This window comes from Staurois parvus, unplaced genomic scaffold (assembly GCF_062004578.1).
Source record: "Staurois parvus isolate SC_StPar_1 unplaced genomic scaffold, SC_StPar_1.0 ptg000018l, whole genome shotgun sequence".
NCBI classification, from domain to species: Eukaryota; Metazoa; Chordata; class Amphibia; order Anura; family Ranidae; genus Staurois; species Staurois parvus.
In genome coordinates, this window is record NW_028317814.1 from 2,490,277 (window position 1) to 2,507,093 (window position 16,817).

The 16,817-nt window shown below is 47.0% G+C and overlaps 1 protein-coding gene across 1 annotated transcript in view; it reads right to left on the bottom strand.

The window, feature by feature from the left end:
* Window positions 1–5,262: 5,262 nt before the first annotated feature.
* Window positions 5,263–16,817, bottom strand: part of GNPTG (N-acetylglucosamine-1-phosphate transferase subunit gamma) — a 29,490-nt gene continuing 17,935 nt past the window's right edge. Inside the window, exons 7-11 of the mRNA XM_089682139.1 lie at window positions 15,945–16,059; window positions 15,785–15,867; window positions 13,245–13,373; window positions 10,166–10,244; window positions 5,263–6,013 (exon numbers count right to left, since the gene is read on the bottom strand). Of these exons, the coding sequence (XP_089538265.1) occupies window positions 5,907–6,013; window positions 10,166–10,244; window positions 13,245–13,373; window positions 15,785–15,867; window positions 15,945–16,059 (513 nt within the window). The 3' untranslated portion in view covers window positions 5,263–5,906. The remainder of the gene's footprint in view (window positions 6,014–10,165; window positions 10,245–13,244; window positions 13,374–15,784; window positions 15,868–15,944; window positions 16,060–16,817) is intronic.

The window sequence follows — 16,817 nt, forward strand, 5'->3', positions numbered from 1 at the left end:
GGGGGAAACAGTGCCCCACCGTTGGCGTCAGTGGGGGGGGGGGGGGGAAACAGTGCCCCACCGTTGGCGTCAGTGGGGGGGGGGGGGAAACAGTGCCCCACCGTTGGCGTCAGTGGGGGGGGGGGGGAAACAGTGCCCCACCGTTGGCGTCAGTGGGGGGGAGGAACAGTGCCCCACCGTTGGCGTCAGTGGGGGGGAGGAACAGTGCCCCACCGTTGGCGTCAGTGGGGGGGAGGAACAGTGCCCCATCGTTGGTGTCAGTGGGAGGAATAGCGCCCCATCGTTGGTATCAGTGGCGGGAAAAGCGCCCCATCGTTGGTGTCAGGGGGGGGGGAATAGTGCCCCATCGTTGGTGTCAGTGGGGGGGGGAATAGTGCCCCATCGTTGGTGTCAGTGGGGGGGGGGAATAGTGCCCCACCGTTGGTGTCAGTGGGGGGGGGGAATAGTGCCCCACCGTTGGTGTCAGTGGGGGGGGGGGGAATAGTGCCCCATCGTTGGTGTCAGTGGGGGGGGGGGGGAATAGTGCCCCATCGTTGGTGTCAGTGGGGGGGGGGGGGGAATAGTGCCCCACCGTTGGTGTCAGTGGGGGGGGGGGGGGAATAGTGCCCCACCGTTGGCATCAGTGGGGGGGGGGGGAATAGTGCCCCACCGTTGGCGTCAGTGGGGGGGGGAATAGTGCCCCACCGTTGGCGTCAGTGGGGGGGGGGGGAATAGTGCCCCACCGTTGGCGTCAGTGGGGGGGGGAATAGTGCCCCACCGTTGGCGTCAGTGGGGGGGGGGAATAGTGCCCCACCGTTGGCGTCAGTGGGGGGGGGGGGGAAACTGTGCCCCACCGTTGGCGTCAGTGGGGGGGGGAAACAGTGCCCCACCGTTGGCGTCAGTGGGGGGGGGAAACAGTGCCCCACCGTTGGCGTCAGTGGGGGGGGGAAACAGTGCCCCACCGTTGGCGTCAGTGGGGGGGGGAAACAGTGCCCCACCGTTGGCGTCAGTGGGTGGGGGGGGGGGGAAACAGTGCCCCACCGTTGGCGTCAGTGGGGGGGGGGGGAAACAGTGCCCCACCGTTGGCGTCAGTGGGGGGGGGGGGAAACAGTGCCCCACCGTTGGCGTCAGTGGGGGGGGGGGGAAACAGTGCCCCACCGTTGGCGTCAGTGGGGGGGGGGGGAAACAGTGCCCCACCGTTGGCGTCAGTGGGGGGGAGGAACAGTGCCCCACCGTTGGCGTCAGTGGGGGGGGGGGGGGAAACTGTGCCCCACCGTTGGCGTCAGTGGGGGGGGGGGAAACTGTGCCCCACCGTTGGCGTCAGTGGGGGGGGGGGGAAACAGTGCCCCACCGTTGGCGTCAGTGGGGGGGAGGAACAGTGCCCCACCGTTGGCGTCAGTGGGGGGGAGGAACAGTGCCCCATCGTTGGTGTCAGTGGGAGGAATAGCGCCCCATCGTTGGTGTCAGTGGCGGGAAAAGCGCCCCATCGTTGGTGTCAGGGGGGGGGGGAATAGTGCCCCATCGTTGGTGTCAGTGGGGGGGGGGGAATAGTGCCCCACCGTTGGTGTCAGTGGGGGGGGGGGAATAGTGCCCCACCGTTGGTGTCAGTGGGGGGGGGGGGGGGGAATAGTGCCCCACCGTTGGTGTCAGTGGGGGGGGGGGGGAATAGTGCCCCATCGTTGGTGTCAGTGGGGGGGGGGGGGGAATAGTGCCCCACCGTTGGCGTCAGTGGGGGGGGGGGGAATAGTGCCCCACCGTTGGCGTCAGTGGGGGGGGGGAATAGTGCCCCACCGTTGGCGTCAGTGGGGGGGGGGGGAATAGTGCCCCACCGTTGGCGTCAGTGGGGGGGGGGGAATAGTGCCCCACCGTTGGCGTCAGTGGGGGGGGGGGGGAAACTGTGCCCCACCGTTGGCGTCAGTGGGGGGGGGGGGGGGAAACTGTGCCCCACCGTTGGCGTCAGTGGGGGGGGGAAACAGTGCCCCACCGTTGGCGTCAGTGGGGGGGGGAAACAGTGCCCCACCGTTGGCGTCAGTGGGGGGGGGAAACAGTGCCCCACCGTTGGCGTCAGTGGGGGGGGGAAACAGTGCCCCACCGTTGGCGTCAGTGGGGGGGGGAAACAGTGCCCCACCGTTGGCGTCAGTGGGTGGGGGGGGGGGAAACAGTGCCCCACCGTTGGCGTCAGTGGGGGGGGGGGGAAACAGTGCCCCACCGTTGGCGTCAGTGGGGGGGGGGGGGAAACAGTGCCCCACCGTTGGCGTCAGTGGGGGGGAGGAACAGTGCCCCACCGTTGGCGTCAGTGGGGGGGAGGAACAGTGCCCCACCGTTGGCGTCAGTGGGGGGGGGGGGGAAACTGTGCCCCACCGTTGGCGTCAGTGGGGGGGGGGGAAAACTGTGCCCCACCGTTGGCGTCAGTGGGGGGGGGGGGGGAAACAGTGCCCCACCGTTGGCGTCAGTGGGGGGGAGGAACAGTGCCCCACCGTTGGCGTCAGTGGGGGGGAGGAACAGTGCCCCACCGTTGGCGTCAGCGGGGGGGAGGAACAGTGCCCCACCGTTGGCGTCAGCGGGGTAGAGGAACAGTGCCCCACCGTTGGCGTCAGCGGGGTAGAGGAACAGTGCCCCACCGTTGGCGTCAGCGGGGTAGAGGAACAGTGCCCCACCGTTGGCGTCAGCGGGGTAGAGGAACAGTGCCCCACCGTTGGCGTCAGCGGGGTAGAGGAACAGTGCCCCACCGTTGGCGTCAGCGGGGTAGAGGAACAGTGCCCCACCGTTGGCGTCAGCGGGGTAGAGGAACAGTGCCCCACCGTTGGCGTCAGCGGGGTAGAGGAACAGTGCCCCACCGTTGGCGTCAGCGGGGTAGAGGAACAGTGCCCCACCGTTGGCGTCAGTGGGGGGGGGGGGGGGGAAACAGTGCCCCACCGTTGGCGTCAGTGGGGGGGGGGGGGAAACAGTTGTCGAACCGTTGGCGTCAGTGGGGGGGAGGAACAGTGCCCCACCGTTGGCGTCAGTGGGTGGGGGGGGGGGGAAACAGTGCCCCACCGTTGGCGTCAGTGGGGGGGGGGGGAAACAGTGCCCCACCGTTGGCGTCAGTGGGGGGGGGGGGGGAACAGTGCCCCACCGTTGGCGTCAGTGGGGGGGGGGGGGAAACAGTGCCCCACCGTTGGCGTCAGTGTGGGGGGGGGGGAAACAGTTGTCGAACCGTTGGCGTCAGTGGGGGGGAGGAACAGTGCCCCACCGTTGGCGTCAGTGGGGGGGAGGAACAGTGCCCCACCGTTGGCGTCAGTGGGGGGGGGGGGGAACAGTGCCCCACCGTTGGCGTCAGTGGGGGGGGGGAACAGTGCCCCACCGTTGGCGTCAGTGGGGGGGGGGGGAACAGTGCCCCACCGTTGGCGTCAGTGGGGGGGGGGGGGAACAGTGCCCCACCGTTGGCGTCAGTGGGGGGGGGGGGGAACAGTGCCCCACCGTTGGCGTCGGGGGGAACAGTGCCCCACCGTTGGCGTCAGCGGGGGGGGGGGGGGAACAGTGCCCCACCGTTGGCGTCAGCGGGGGGGGGGGGGGGGAACAGTGCCCCACCGTTGGCGTCAGCGGGGGGGGGGGGGGGGAACAGTGCCCCACCGTTGGCGTCAGCGGGGGGGGGGGGAGGAACAGTGCCCCACCGTTGGCGTCAGCGGGGGGGGGGGGGAACAGTGCCCCACCGTTGGCGTCAGCGGGGGGGGGGGGGGGGAACAGTGCCCCACCGTTGGCGTCAGCGGGGGGGGGGAACAGTGCCCCACCGTTGGCGTCAGCGGGGTGGAGGAACAGTGCCCCACCGTTGGCGTCAGCGGGGTGGAGGAACAGTGCCCCACCGTTGGCGTCAGCGGGGTGGAGGAACAGTGCCCCACCGTTGGCGTCAGCGGGGTGGAGGAACAGTGCCCCACCGTTGGCGTCAGCGGGGTAGAGGAACAGTGCCCCACCGTTGGCGTCAGCGGGGTAGAGGAACAGTGCCCCACCGTTGGCGTCAGCGGGGGTAGAGGAACAGTGCCCCACCGTTGGCGTCAGCGGGGTAGAGGAACAGTGCCCCACCGTTGGCGTCAGCGGGGTAGAGGAACAGTGCCCCACCGTTGGCGTCAGCGGGGTAGAGGAATAGTGCCGAGTGTCACAGCATGGTGCTGCTGCACACTTACTGGCCACTCCCTCACTCTATTTTCGTGGGGCCGCTCGGCCGGTGATTGGTCGCCTGTGTGCCTTTCCAGTGCTGGCGCCCAATCACCGGTGAGGAGGTGGAGCCGAGCAGCAGCGCGACCATCGAGCGACCGAACTGAAAGAAGGAGCGGAACGTCATGGGACCGGAGCCAGGTAAGGTACAGCAGCCCCCTGCCCGCCCCTGTACTTAGTGTCCCTTCCGCCACCGCACCACCCCTCCAAAAAGTGCCGCCCTGACACTGGCTTGCCGTATACCGGCGTACAAGACGACCCCCGACTTTTCAGAAGATTTTCATGGGTTAAAATGTAGTCTTATACGCCGGAAAATACGGTATATGAAAAAAATAATACAGGGTAAATACAGTTGCCGGTTATCGGATGCACTTTCCTCACGCCGTGCCAGCATGAGGAAAGCACTGTCGATAACCGGCAATTGTCAGAGAAGTGATCAGCACTGATCATTAGTGCCGCCTCATCAATGTACATCAGTGAAGGAGAAAAATTACCCTTTTGCAAAATTTTATAATAGAAAAGGAAGAAAAACTTATTTTTTTCAAATTTTTTGCTCTTTTGTTTATAGCATAAAAAATAAAACACCCAGTGGCATTTAAATACCACCAAAAGAAAGCCCTATTTGCGTGAAAAAAAAATGATAAAAACTTCATATGGATACAGTGTTGCATAACCATGCAATTGTCAAAGTGCAAGAGTGCTGAAAGCTGAAAATTGGCCTGGGCAGGAAGGGGGTATATGTGCCCAGTAGGCAAGTGGTTAAGGCATCAGCATATCAAAACATTTGACAATTTCATGCTCCCAGCTTTGTGGGAACAGTTTGGAGATGGATCCTTCCTGTTCCAACATGACTGTGAGCCAGGCCTTCTCATCTGACCTCACATATTCACTTCTGGATGAATGGTTAAACATACCCATAGACACACTCCTAAACCTTGTGGACAGCCTTCCTGGGAAGTTGAAGCTGTTAGAGCTGCAAAGGGTGGGCCAACTCAATATTGAACCCTACCGATTAAGACTGGGCTGCCATTAAAGTTCATGTGTCTCAAATACTTTTGGCAATACAGTATGTGGCCACAAAAAAGGAATGAATCCACCCAAAATTACTTTTTATTATTAATTAAAACAATTCAGCTTACCGATTGATTTATACAATTAGATCACAGATCTGCACCACATAGACTGAGAAAGGATGACCTTTTTTTTTTTCTTTCTGCCAGTGGGTCTAACAGTTCACTACTAGTCCAATAAACCCAATCCAGAGTATAGTGTTCCCACGAGAAGGTGCTTTAGTCACAATTGTTGTATGGAAATGTTATATAAAATGTCTTAAACAGATTCTTGATGTTACATCAGTGCTTCAAATGGTCACTGAAAACTAGGCCAATGTGTTTCCCATCAAAAAAATTTTACATTTTTCAAATGTAGAACACAGAATAAAAAATATGAATATTGGTTGCCATGATTCGTTTCCCCTGCTGTAGGTTTTGTATATCACTTCATGCATATGCTATGCAACAAAACATCTTATATGACAGCCTTGAAAATAAGATGGTTTCTTGAACACATGAATAGAACATGGTAGTGCTCAATGAGTGGACATCATTGCTGTATCATACACCATTAAATAAGAGGTATCTTGTGTTCTTCGTAAAGATGGTTCCCAAGACATAGGCAATTTTAAATACAGGAATTCCATCCACGGACTGAAGAAAAAGGAGCAGCGTTCCTTTAGTTTACTGGTCATCTCTATTACCAGTATCACCACGGAGGTGAAATCTTTCTTCCTCTCTGGGCACATTTGGACGAGAAGGAACTGGATGCAGAGTAGCCTTTTTTGACTCTAGGAATGTAAAACATTAACTATTACAATTTAAAAAAGGCAATTTATATATATCCATCTATATATCCATAAAATCACAGATTTTATTTTTGAAGGGTTTTTGTTTTTTTTCCCCCTATTAAATCACTCTGAAATACCTGCTCCTGTTTCTCCTTGTCCCTGGTCTGTTGCTTACCCCCATCACTGCTATCTGGGATTTGACCACACCAAACCCAGAAGTGTTTTTAAAAGAAGGTCACTCTGGAGGGGCAGAACCTTCACTGTCATGTAGAAGTGATCAGGACTCAGATCACTTCTATAGAAAGTCCTGCAGTTGACTGTAAAATGTAATAACAAGCTCATGGTTGTTAATTTGGCCTTGAACATGTTTATGTGCATATCATATGATAAGGGGCGCCAACCCAAAATAAAACATAACATGCAGCTGCCCCTTTAAGTGTATACAATACTAAGTTATAAAAACAAATGAGTAAAAGGTAGGCGCTACTCCTTTAAAAGGAATAGCACCTACTTTTACTCATTTGAGCATGTTCATGTCTAGGCATTGTCTCATAGTAATTACAGCAGCAGCAAAAGTGTTAAGACTGTCAGATTCCCATTCTTAAAGTAGAAGTAAAGGCAAAACCTAACTCTAAACCTACTCTCAGCCACATTCTAGCCCTGTAAAGAAAAAGAAAGAAAAGAATTGCTATACTTACCAGTTTTGCAGCCATTCCAGTCCCCAGCAGCCGACAACAGCTGGGAAGTAATGTCACCCATAGAGTTACTATGGTACTTCAATTGTCATCTGCCTCTCCTACACCCTGAAGCCAGCTCAGCATGAGACTGGACCAGGGCGGCTGCAGAACAGATAATTATAGTGATTTTTTTTCTTTACTGGGCTAGATAGATTAGGCTTACAATGTGGCTGAGAGTAGGTTTAGCATTTACTTCCACTTTGAAGCTGGCCATAGACAGACCTGAATTTCGGTTCAATACAATAGTGCATGGGGAGCGATACCTCTATCAACACTGAATGTGTAGATGGGGGGAAATTGAGCGTATTTTCTTTCTCTCTTTCCTTCAACCCATGCTTGAAGAAAGGAAAATTTCTTAATATATGGTCAGCCTAAGAGTGAAAACATTTTCTTTTCTGGTAAATGGCTTACTCTAACGTGATTCTGTTTGGGTCTCGGACATGAAGCACCATTTGCATTAGTGAATTGGCCCTACCATGACAGATAGTTATAGCTGAAAAAGATCACATCAGAAAGGCTAGAAGATCTGTTCAGTAGATTACTGCATCTGACAAGCAGACTTCCATACATGGCATGATAACAAAATGATGAGACTAGGTAAAGCATTTCTTGTGAAAAGGTAATCATTGTGTTGCAGCATAGTGAGTAAGACTGTTGTAATTGCTTTGGCTGTTTGTCAACTGCATACCAAAATATAAATAATATAGAAAGTATCTGAAAGTCTCACTTCCATTACAAATCTCAAAAATAAAGGGTTAATTCTTTATTAAAGGGTAGTGGGCAGAGCTATGCAAATTATTCCTTTATCCAACACCACCCCCAGGCCAACTCTATGTCCTGGGCCTATAGTATAGAAAAACAGCTACATCCTAATATTATTTAATCCAAACCGCATAGAGTTCTTGCGGTGCATGGGAACAATGACTTCTGCAGATTGGACAGCGCATGGAAACAATAGCTTCTAAACAGGAAGGCTTGAGATACTCCATCTAAAAGTTGGCAATACATGGATTGAAATTCAGCCAGTTCAGCATAGACCCACCAAATTTCTATCCACGTATGGTCAGGCTGGTTATACACATGTTGATCTACCGATCGATTTCTGTAGAACCAGCCTGTTGGAAAGTTTCCGTATGATCAGAGCCGCCAGCTATGGCCAGCAGTACTGTTCAGTGTATGCTGACAGTGGGAAATTCTCCCCTCTATTAGAATACAATAGCTCAGTGAGCTTGATTCCCCCATCCACATTGAGTGTGTGGATGGGGGAATCGCTCATTTGTTTTTTTACATTTATGTTTCTGGTTGAACGTCTTTAGCTGGCCATACAATAGATTTTTGAAAGAACATTTGACTCAAATTCCCAGTACATTTGATCACTTGATAAAAGTCATTTGAAAGTACTTCATAATTTTGTTTCCTTTCAACGTGCATTTGGAATGAATGTAATTTCCTGAATGAAAACTACAGCGCCTTGAAAAAATAATCATACCCCTTGACATTTTCCACATTTTGTCATGTCACAACAAAAACGTAAATGTATTCTATTGGGATTTTTATGTGAGAGACCAACACAATAATTGTGAAGTGGAAGGAAAATGATTTTCAAAATGTTTTACAAATAAATATCTATAAAGTGTGGCTTGCATTTGTATTCAGCCCCCCGGAGTCAATACTTTGTAGATCCACCTTTCACTGCAATTACAAGCTGCAAGGCTTTTTAAGGATGTCTCTACCAGCTTTGCACATCTAGGTTGAAATTTGTGCCCATTCTGCTTTGCAAAATAGCTCAAGCTCTGTCAGACTGGATAGAGAGCATCTGAACAGCAATTTTCAAGTCTTGCCACAGATTCTCAATTGGATTTAGGTCTGGACTTTGAGTGGGCCATTCTAACACATGAATATGCTTTGATCTAAACCATTCCATTGTAGCTCTGACTGTATGTTTAGGGTCGTTGTCTTTCTGGAAGGTGAACCTCTGCCCCAGTCTCAAGTCTTTTGCAAACTAACAGGTTTTCTTCTAAGATTGCCCTGTATTTGGCTCCATCCATCTTCCCATCAACTCTGACCAGCTTCCCTGCTGAAGAAAAACATCCCCACAACATGATGCTGCCACCACGTTTCACGTTGGGGATGGGGTGTTCAGGGTGACGTGCAGTGCTAGTTTTCCGCCACACATAGCATTTTGCTTTTAGGCCAAAAAGTTAAATATTGGTTTCAACTGACCTGAGCACCTTCTTGCACATTTTTTGTGTCCCCCACGTGGCTTCTCGCAAACTGCAAATGAGACTTCGTATGGCTTTCTTGCCACTCTTCCATAAAGGTCATATTTGTGGAGTGCACGACTAATAGTTGTCCCGTGGGCAGATTCTCCCACCTGAGCTGTGGATCTCTGTAGCTACTCCAGAGTTACCATGGGCCTCTTGGCTGTTTCTCTGATTAATGCTCTTCTTGCCTGGCCTGTCAGTTTAGGTCAGGGGTAGGCAACCTGCGGCTCTCTAGCTGTTGTGGAACTACATTTCCCATGAGGCATTGCAACATTACAAAACTGACAGTTACAGTCATGACTTGCAGAGGCATGATGGAACTTGTAGTCCTGCAACAGCTGGAGAGCCGCAGGTTGCCTACTCCTGGTTTAGGTGAATGGTCATATCTTGGTAGGTTTTAAGTTATGCCATACTCTTTCCATTTTCGCATGATGGATTGAACAGTGCTCTATGAGATGTTCAAAGCTTGGGATACTTTTTTTTCTTTTTTTTTTTTAATTACCTAACCCTACTTTAAGCTTCCCCACAACGTTACCCCTGAATTGTCTGGTGTGTTCCTTGGCCTTCATGATGCTGTTTGTTCACTAATGTTCTTTAACAAACCTCTGAGGGCTTCACAGAACAGCTGTATTTATACTGAGATTAAATTACACACAGGTGGACTATTTACTAATTAGGGGACTTCTGAAGGAAATTGGTTCCACTAGATTTTAGTTAGGGGTATCAGAGTAAAGGAGGCTGAAAAATGCACACCACACTTTTCAGATAAATGTAAAAAATTTTAAAAACCATTTATCATTTTCCTTTCACTTCACAAATAAGTGCCACTTTGTGTGGGTCTATCACACAACCAAAAACGTAAAATGTATTTTATAACATGACAAAATGTGGTACATTTTCAGGGGTATGAATACTTTTTCAAGGCACTGTACATATACTTAGAAATTAGTTTGAGAAACATTTTGTATCCTGCCCCTTTGAATTTTCTCGTCACTGTGGTGAAAAACAAGCTTTAAAAGACCCCATAAAGATTAGAAAATTGACTAAACATTCTTAAAACAAAATTCTACTAATGTATGGCCAACTTTAGTAACCTATAACTCTCGATAAAGCCATTTATATGCTCAATTAAAATCCCAGGAATTGCTTACCAGTTTTAGAATAAGAAATCCCATTTTTGTCTAAAATGCTCTTGAGACGCTTAACTTCTTCAGAGAGTTCACCATGTACCTAGAAATAAAAAAAAAATCAATAAATAAAATAAAGCCCAACTCCAAGCGGGTCCAAACAAACCATTTCCTTCACTATTACATATGACGGCTGTCAGTGCTGTATAAACAGTATGTAGCAGTAGCTACATACTGTATACAGCACTGTGTTCTGGCAGCATTACAGGCACTTCCTGTCCCAATCCCAGGACAAAACCAAACTGATGAGCACTATTCAGCCAATCCCAGTAAGCCTCATTTTATGAATAAATTCAAGGCTCCCTCTGTGGAGGTGGAGAGGTGGGTAGCTGATATCACAATTTCCAACTCAGCCATTCAGAGGAAACTTTGTATTTATTCATAAAATACAAAGCTTTCTGTGTCTGAGCAGTGCTCAGCCTGACTCATTTTTGATCTGGAAACAGGATGGGAAGTCCCTGTAACACTGCCGAAATGCAACGCTGTATACTGTACATAGTTATGCTACATACAAATTATACTGTGGTGACAGTGGACTCCTGTATTAGTGAAGGAAATAGTTTGTTTGGACCAGCTAGGTCCAACTGAACTATTTAAAAAGGTAAATGAAACTTGGAGCTAGGCTTTAAAAATGTCAACTGGCCATTTTGCGGTTCAGTGCAGAATAAAATACGGTTGTTCCTATATATGCAGGTGAAAGGTGACCACACACCTTAAAGTGGTAGTAAACTCCTCTTTAATAATTTTACCTACAGGTAAGCTTATGAAAAATTAATATCTCCTAAAATGTGGACCGTTTAGGAGAATTTAGCTCATTTTGATATGCGGCGCATGCGCTCTGAAGGAACGGAATACCCATGCCATTTCTTCAGAGCACTGTGCCGTCACCCAGGACTCTCGCATGTGGTGGAGTGACGTCATCGAGGCTCGGCCAGTCAGCCGGCCAGAGCTCACGAACCTGGAAGGAAGATCGGGTGAAGATTGAAGCCGTGACAGCGTCTGCTGGAAGGCTTAGTTTCAAGGTAGGTCCTTCATAATGTACTAATATGCAATGCATACTAGCACATTATGCCTTTACCTTGCAGGTTTTTTTTGTTTTATACACGGTTTACTACCGCTTTAGCGCACACAACAGGCTGACCAATATTTGATAAAAATTGATATCAATGCCTCTTGGACATGAACTAAAATATGGCTTCTCTAGAAGCAAATTGCATTGGACTATGTATTAGGTCAGATGAAGATTGCAAAGCCAGCAACAAAGAAGGCTAGATGAGTGCATAAGATCAACACATTGATAAGTAGGACCACCGAGGTGTTTCCTGCCCAAACCTGGCCAGAATGACAGCATGCTTCCTGGGAAGCAAGGGATCATGTGGACATCTGCTGATCCACTCTGAGCCTGGGACAGGGATGAACTTTTACGACCTTTGGTTCAAGAGGTCTTCAATGACTGTGATTAGCAACACCCAATTGAGGGTATGTCCCAAGTTTGGACAAAAAGGGGCCCTGATATGGGAGATTAAGGGAGAATGTGTGTGTTAGACTAGATAGAAGTCCACCTTTTTTCTCCAGTCCCCCATCTCCCCACTAACCTATTCTTTTTACTCATCACCCTATATGTAAATAAATTAAACTCTTGTTTCAAGATCTAGTAGTCCTTCACTGGAACTAAGGCTCCCCCAACAGAGCACATTTTATAGGCTGTAATACCTGCCTTGAGAGTAATTGCTTTTCTGTAACAATTCTATTCTGTCACCTGTGAATGTGCTTCTAACACTATATTTTTTAAAGGAAATACAGTGGCACATAAGGTCATCAGTGACAGCACCCAATGCTGCATTTTTTACTGACAATAAAAGGTACGTTTTCATGCAAAGCCAGAATTATTGTGGCATTTGGAGGATTATGCATAAGGAGCCGCATGAAACCCAAAAATGTTACTGCTAATAATGCATTTTATTGGTACAACGTTAGCCAGCTACAGAGGAGCATGGCCAGTTTTTTGCTGTATTCTGGAATAGTGTATAAAGCATTGCTGTCAAAGCTTTTAATGGAAATCTTTATGAGTAAGCAACTAATTCCATACAGGGAGCTCATTTTAACAAGAGGTTTACAGCTACAAATAATAATACAGCCATGGGGACTGTGTCTTTGTGCTAGTCAAAAACTGCAAGCACGAAAAGTGACCTTGTGTTTGCTCATAGAAGGTTCAATTAGTTCACCCTCCCCCAGCAGCACCTATACTTGCTACCCCGCTGGTCCATTCACCAGCCAGGTCAGAGCTTAAGGACCATGGACTGCTTCCTGGGCCCAATGTGACAGTGCTGGGCCAATCAAAAGGCACTTAGCCCTGTTGCTCAGGAAATAAGCTAGCTCTTTTTCAATAAATATAATACTTAGACGGCTTGAACATTAACGGATTTCGGTGGTGATTAAAAAAAAAAAAAAAAAAAAAAAGATGCCCGTCACTGTAAATACTAGGAACTTCGATATCATGCTGATCTTTTGGTATCAATGCTTTCTGAATCACTGACCTGGAAAAAAGCGATGCAGTTAGTGAGGTCACAGCTACCACTGTGTGTCTGTTCCAGGGCAGTATCAAAAAGACAACAAGACCACGCTTACCAACCCAGTACATTAGTATGTGGATGAATGTGGCCTCAGCCTGTGCTGCTCCAGCCATACCCCTTGACGTGTTTTGCCCCACCCATCGGGGGGCTTGGCCAGACCAAGCCCCTGATAGACGGGGTGAACTGTGTCAGGGGGCATGGCTGGAGCAGTGCTGGCGGATGCCACATTCATCCACATACTAATGTACTGGGTTGGTGAGCGGTGCCTTTTCTTCTTCGATAATGCTCTTACACCTCTGGTGCATTTCACTGCAACCGGCAGGGAGATCTCTGTCTTAGCTTAGAGCGGTACTGAAAGTTTTATTTGAATCACTGTTCCAGGGCAGTGATCCAGACAGTACCGACCACAAGAAATCACCATGACAGCCAGGAAATTAGGATGCTCATTAGTGATCTGATTCTAGACATACCACACTACATTGCTCCAGAGTCTCAAACACCTTAGGCTCTGTCTGGTTTTCTTTTTCTTCACTTTTGCGTCCTGTGGACTTTAAGTAATTAGCTTCTTGAAATATTTCTCGGAGCAGTTTCCTGTAACCCTGAGCACAAATAATAAACAAAACATGAACAGATTTAGCATGTACCTCAGACAACAGAACCTAAACCAGATCAGACAAACACATAATATTTAACGTCAATTTACTAAAAGTGCAGCACTTACACTAAGCCAGGAAAGCGTGCCAATAGGAGAACAAAGGCAAACGGTTAGAAGCTCTATTCGACTCCATTCTGCTAACAAGTGTTTTATTGCCGTCTGTGTCCCTATTGGAGAGTGTCTGCTCTCTTCTTGTCTCAGTGACAACAAACAGTTAAATGACAATCTCAATCTCAATTAGTATGTCAATTCTTTTCCTGGGTGTTTCATGCAGTGGAGTTTCCCAGTGCTGATAAAAAGTGTGCCTTTAGTAAGCTTTATGTTAGATCACTACAGATTTTCTTTAAACCTGAATTCTGGCAAAATACACATACAGTTTATTGGGAACTGTTCTACCCGACAGTCATGTTCTTTACGTCTTATGAACCAGACAAACCTTTAGCACAACACAGTCAGATCCAAAACCTACCTTCAGACTACACTGCATTTAAGACATAGTCCACCTTCTGAAAAAAATATTATAAATGCAACCACAGTCATAAAAAATATGAACTTAAGACATTTTTGTATTGAAGCCTGAAGAGCATTGCAACTGTAATCAATGTATCACAAATGCAATGCAGAGGCTTCTGGAGATTCTTCCCGCAGCGCCTGATCAGTACCGAAGTACTGACCTACCGTTATGGGGCTGGAGGAGTTGAACAATGACGTACAAGTGCAGTGACATCTTTGCACTTTGTGCTCCATTGAAATCTACAAGTCCCTCTAATGCAGTGACAGGTGGTCTAGTAGTCTTTCCAATCACAGATCCTGTGAATGGATGACTTAGTAGGCCAAATTCAAAACTAAAACAGGAAGAAGAATTCCACTACACAAATAAATGGCGCAGGGGGGACACATTTGAGGGTTGGAGAATGTGAGCATTTACACCCTAAATATTGAAGTAGCATGAAACATCTGAAAGATGAACTAAGGCATTATCCATATGGAAGAAAAATATATTTGAAATGCTACAATCTTGGCCATATCACACACACATTTTTAAAAATACATTTCAAATGTACTGTATGTCTTTAAAAATACAAATCTACATTTTTGGAATGCATTTACAAATATATTAAAATGACTTTTTTATATGTTAAACAAAATCTGAAGAATATATTTAAAAATATTTTTTTTTAAATATTTTTTCTTAAAATATATTCTTATGATTTTTTATTTTTTTACATATATGTAAAAATATATGTTAATTACTTTTTTATATTTGTAAATGCATTCCAAAAATGTAGATTTGTATTTTTAAAGACATACAGTACATTTGAAATGTATTTTTAAAAATATATTTTTCATATATTTTGTAATAAAAACGCATTTCAACATGCAGTTCAAAGACATGCTGGCAGGTTCCTTGGCTCCTGTCTAAATTGTCCCAGTTTCATCCCTAGCCATGCGGGATCTCCTGCATGGTAGGGATTGGGGAAAGACCTGGCAACCTACCCTGTAAAATAATTGCTAAGAGAATTCATGGAAAAAGTCGCTTACGAGTGACGGTCCATGCAATCGCCAAGGGTCAGATAGGACTGAATGGATAGAGATATATATATATATATATATATATATATATATATAGATAGATAGATAGATAGAATATGGCCAAGATTGTAGCATTTCAAATATATGGCAATATATTTGGGAAGAATATTTTTAAAATATATTTTTCTTCCATGTGGGTACAGCCTGTTCCAGAACCTACCCCATCCTGTGACTGCACAATGAAGCAGCAGCAGCACAAATTATGAAGCCATCCTTGTGCTTCCATTTCCTGTAAACCTAGTTTATGTATGCAGTAAAGCACTGACTGGCTCAGAGTGCTGACCCCCTGTTTCCCATCTGAGTGCAGCTGTACATGAGGCCGATTCGGGTACTTATGCTTTTTTACTGTGTAAATACTCGTAATTATGTTTTAATCAAAAGATAGCAAGATTGATTTTTATTATATCTGCCAGTTTTGGATTTAAAGCAAAATAACCTCTGGCAGGGTCTTCAAGCATCTTTGGGGACTTACTTATGTGCAGATAATGGATCCCCAGAGCAGCCTAGGGGCTCTGAAAACAGAAGCTGCTCTGGTCATGCTGTAGTTGCTTTTGCCTGCTTGTGTCCCTATTTTTTCCTTGAGGCTGCAAATCACACACTGATCAGGCAATTGGGTTAAATAGCTAGCTTTATATGCATACAATAAATTACATATATGTTGTTTTAACACAAGAAAATATCTATCTTAAAAAAAAAAAAAAAACACAGAATAACAAATAGTTTTCAATATGAATGACATGTCATATACTTTTGTGATTGTACCTGTTCAGTGATCAGCTCATCAAATAAAGACTGCTCGATTTCATCCCACCTCCGGCGCAGCTCTGTATTCAGTGTCGGATACACTATGACCAAAAGAGTGCCCATCAGTGACTCTCACAATAAGAAGCCCCAGTCAGTAAAAACAAGTATTCCAACTTACCTAATAGTGAATGTGGGTGACAAACTAGAGGAGTTTTAAAGGTCATGGAGTAGACACAGGTACTTGGCTCTGACACTGCTGCCAACTTGTGGCTTGATCCACAAACTAACAGAACCTGCATAATGAATTTAAAATAAGGCATGTATAATTAAATGTCAGATTTACTGTAATTGAAGTTTCACCCAAAAGATATATTTAAAGAGGCTGACAATGTCGAAAAACATCAGAGCCCTGATCTCAACATCATTGAATCTATCTGGGATTACATGAAGAGACAGAAGGATTTGAGGCAGTCTACACCCTCAGAAGATCTGCGATTAGTTCTCCAAGATGTATGGAACAACCTACGTGCCGAGTTCCTTCAAAAACCAAGTGTACCTAGAAGAACTGATGCAGTTTGAAGGCAATAGGTGGTCACACTAAAAATATAGATTTTTTTTTTTTTTTTACTCATTTTGTTTATTGATAAAAATAAAACTATTAACTCTTCTATTTCTGAAAACCTAATTCACAGCATTTATTTTTACACCTTCCTAAAATTTTGCACAGTACTGTATATAGATTACTTCCCAGGAAATGCAACAATAAAGAATCCATAAAGTGTGCAGAATTCTCATATTTATTTCCAGTAGATGTCTTGAAAGTGTGTGTATCTCTTCTTATTTGCTTTATTCTCGGTCTCCTAAATATACAATTGAAAAGGTTTCATTGTTTCTATTCCCTTAAACCCCAATATAGCACTACTCAACAAAAAAAACAAAAACCAAAAAAGATGCCATCAAGAACCAGTTCAAAACTTTTAAAAAGATAGGTTCGCCTTTAAAAAAACAAAACAAAAAAAACAACAAAAAAAACAAAACCACTGCAAAATTT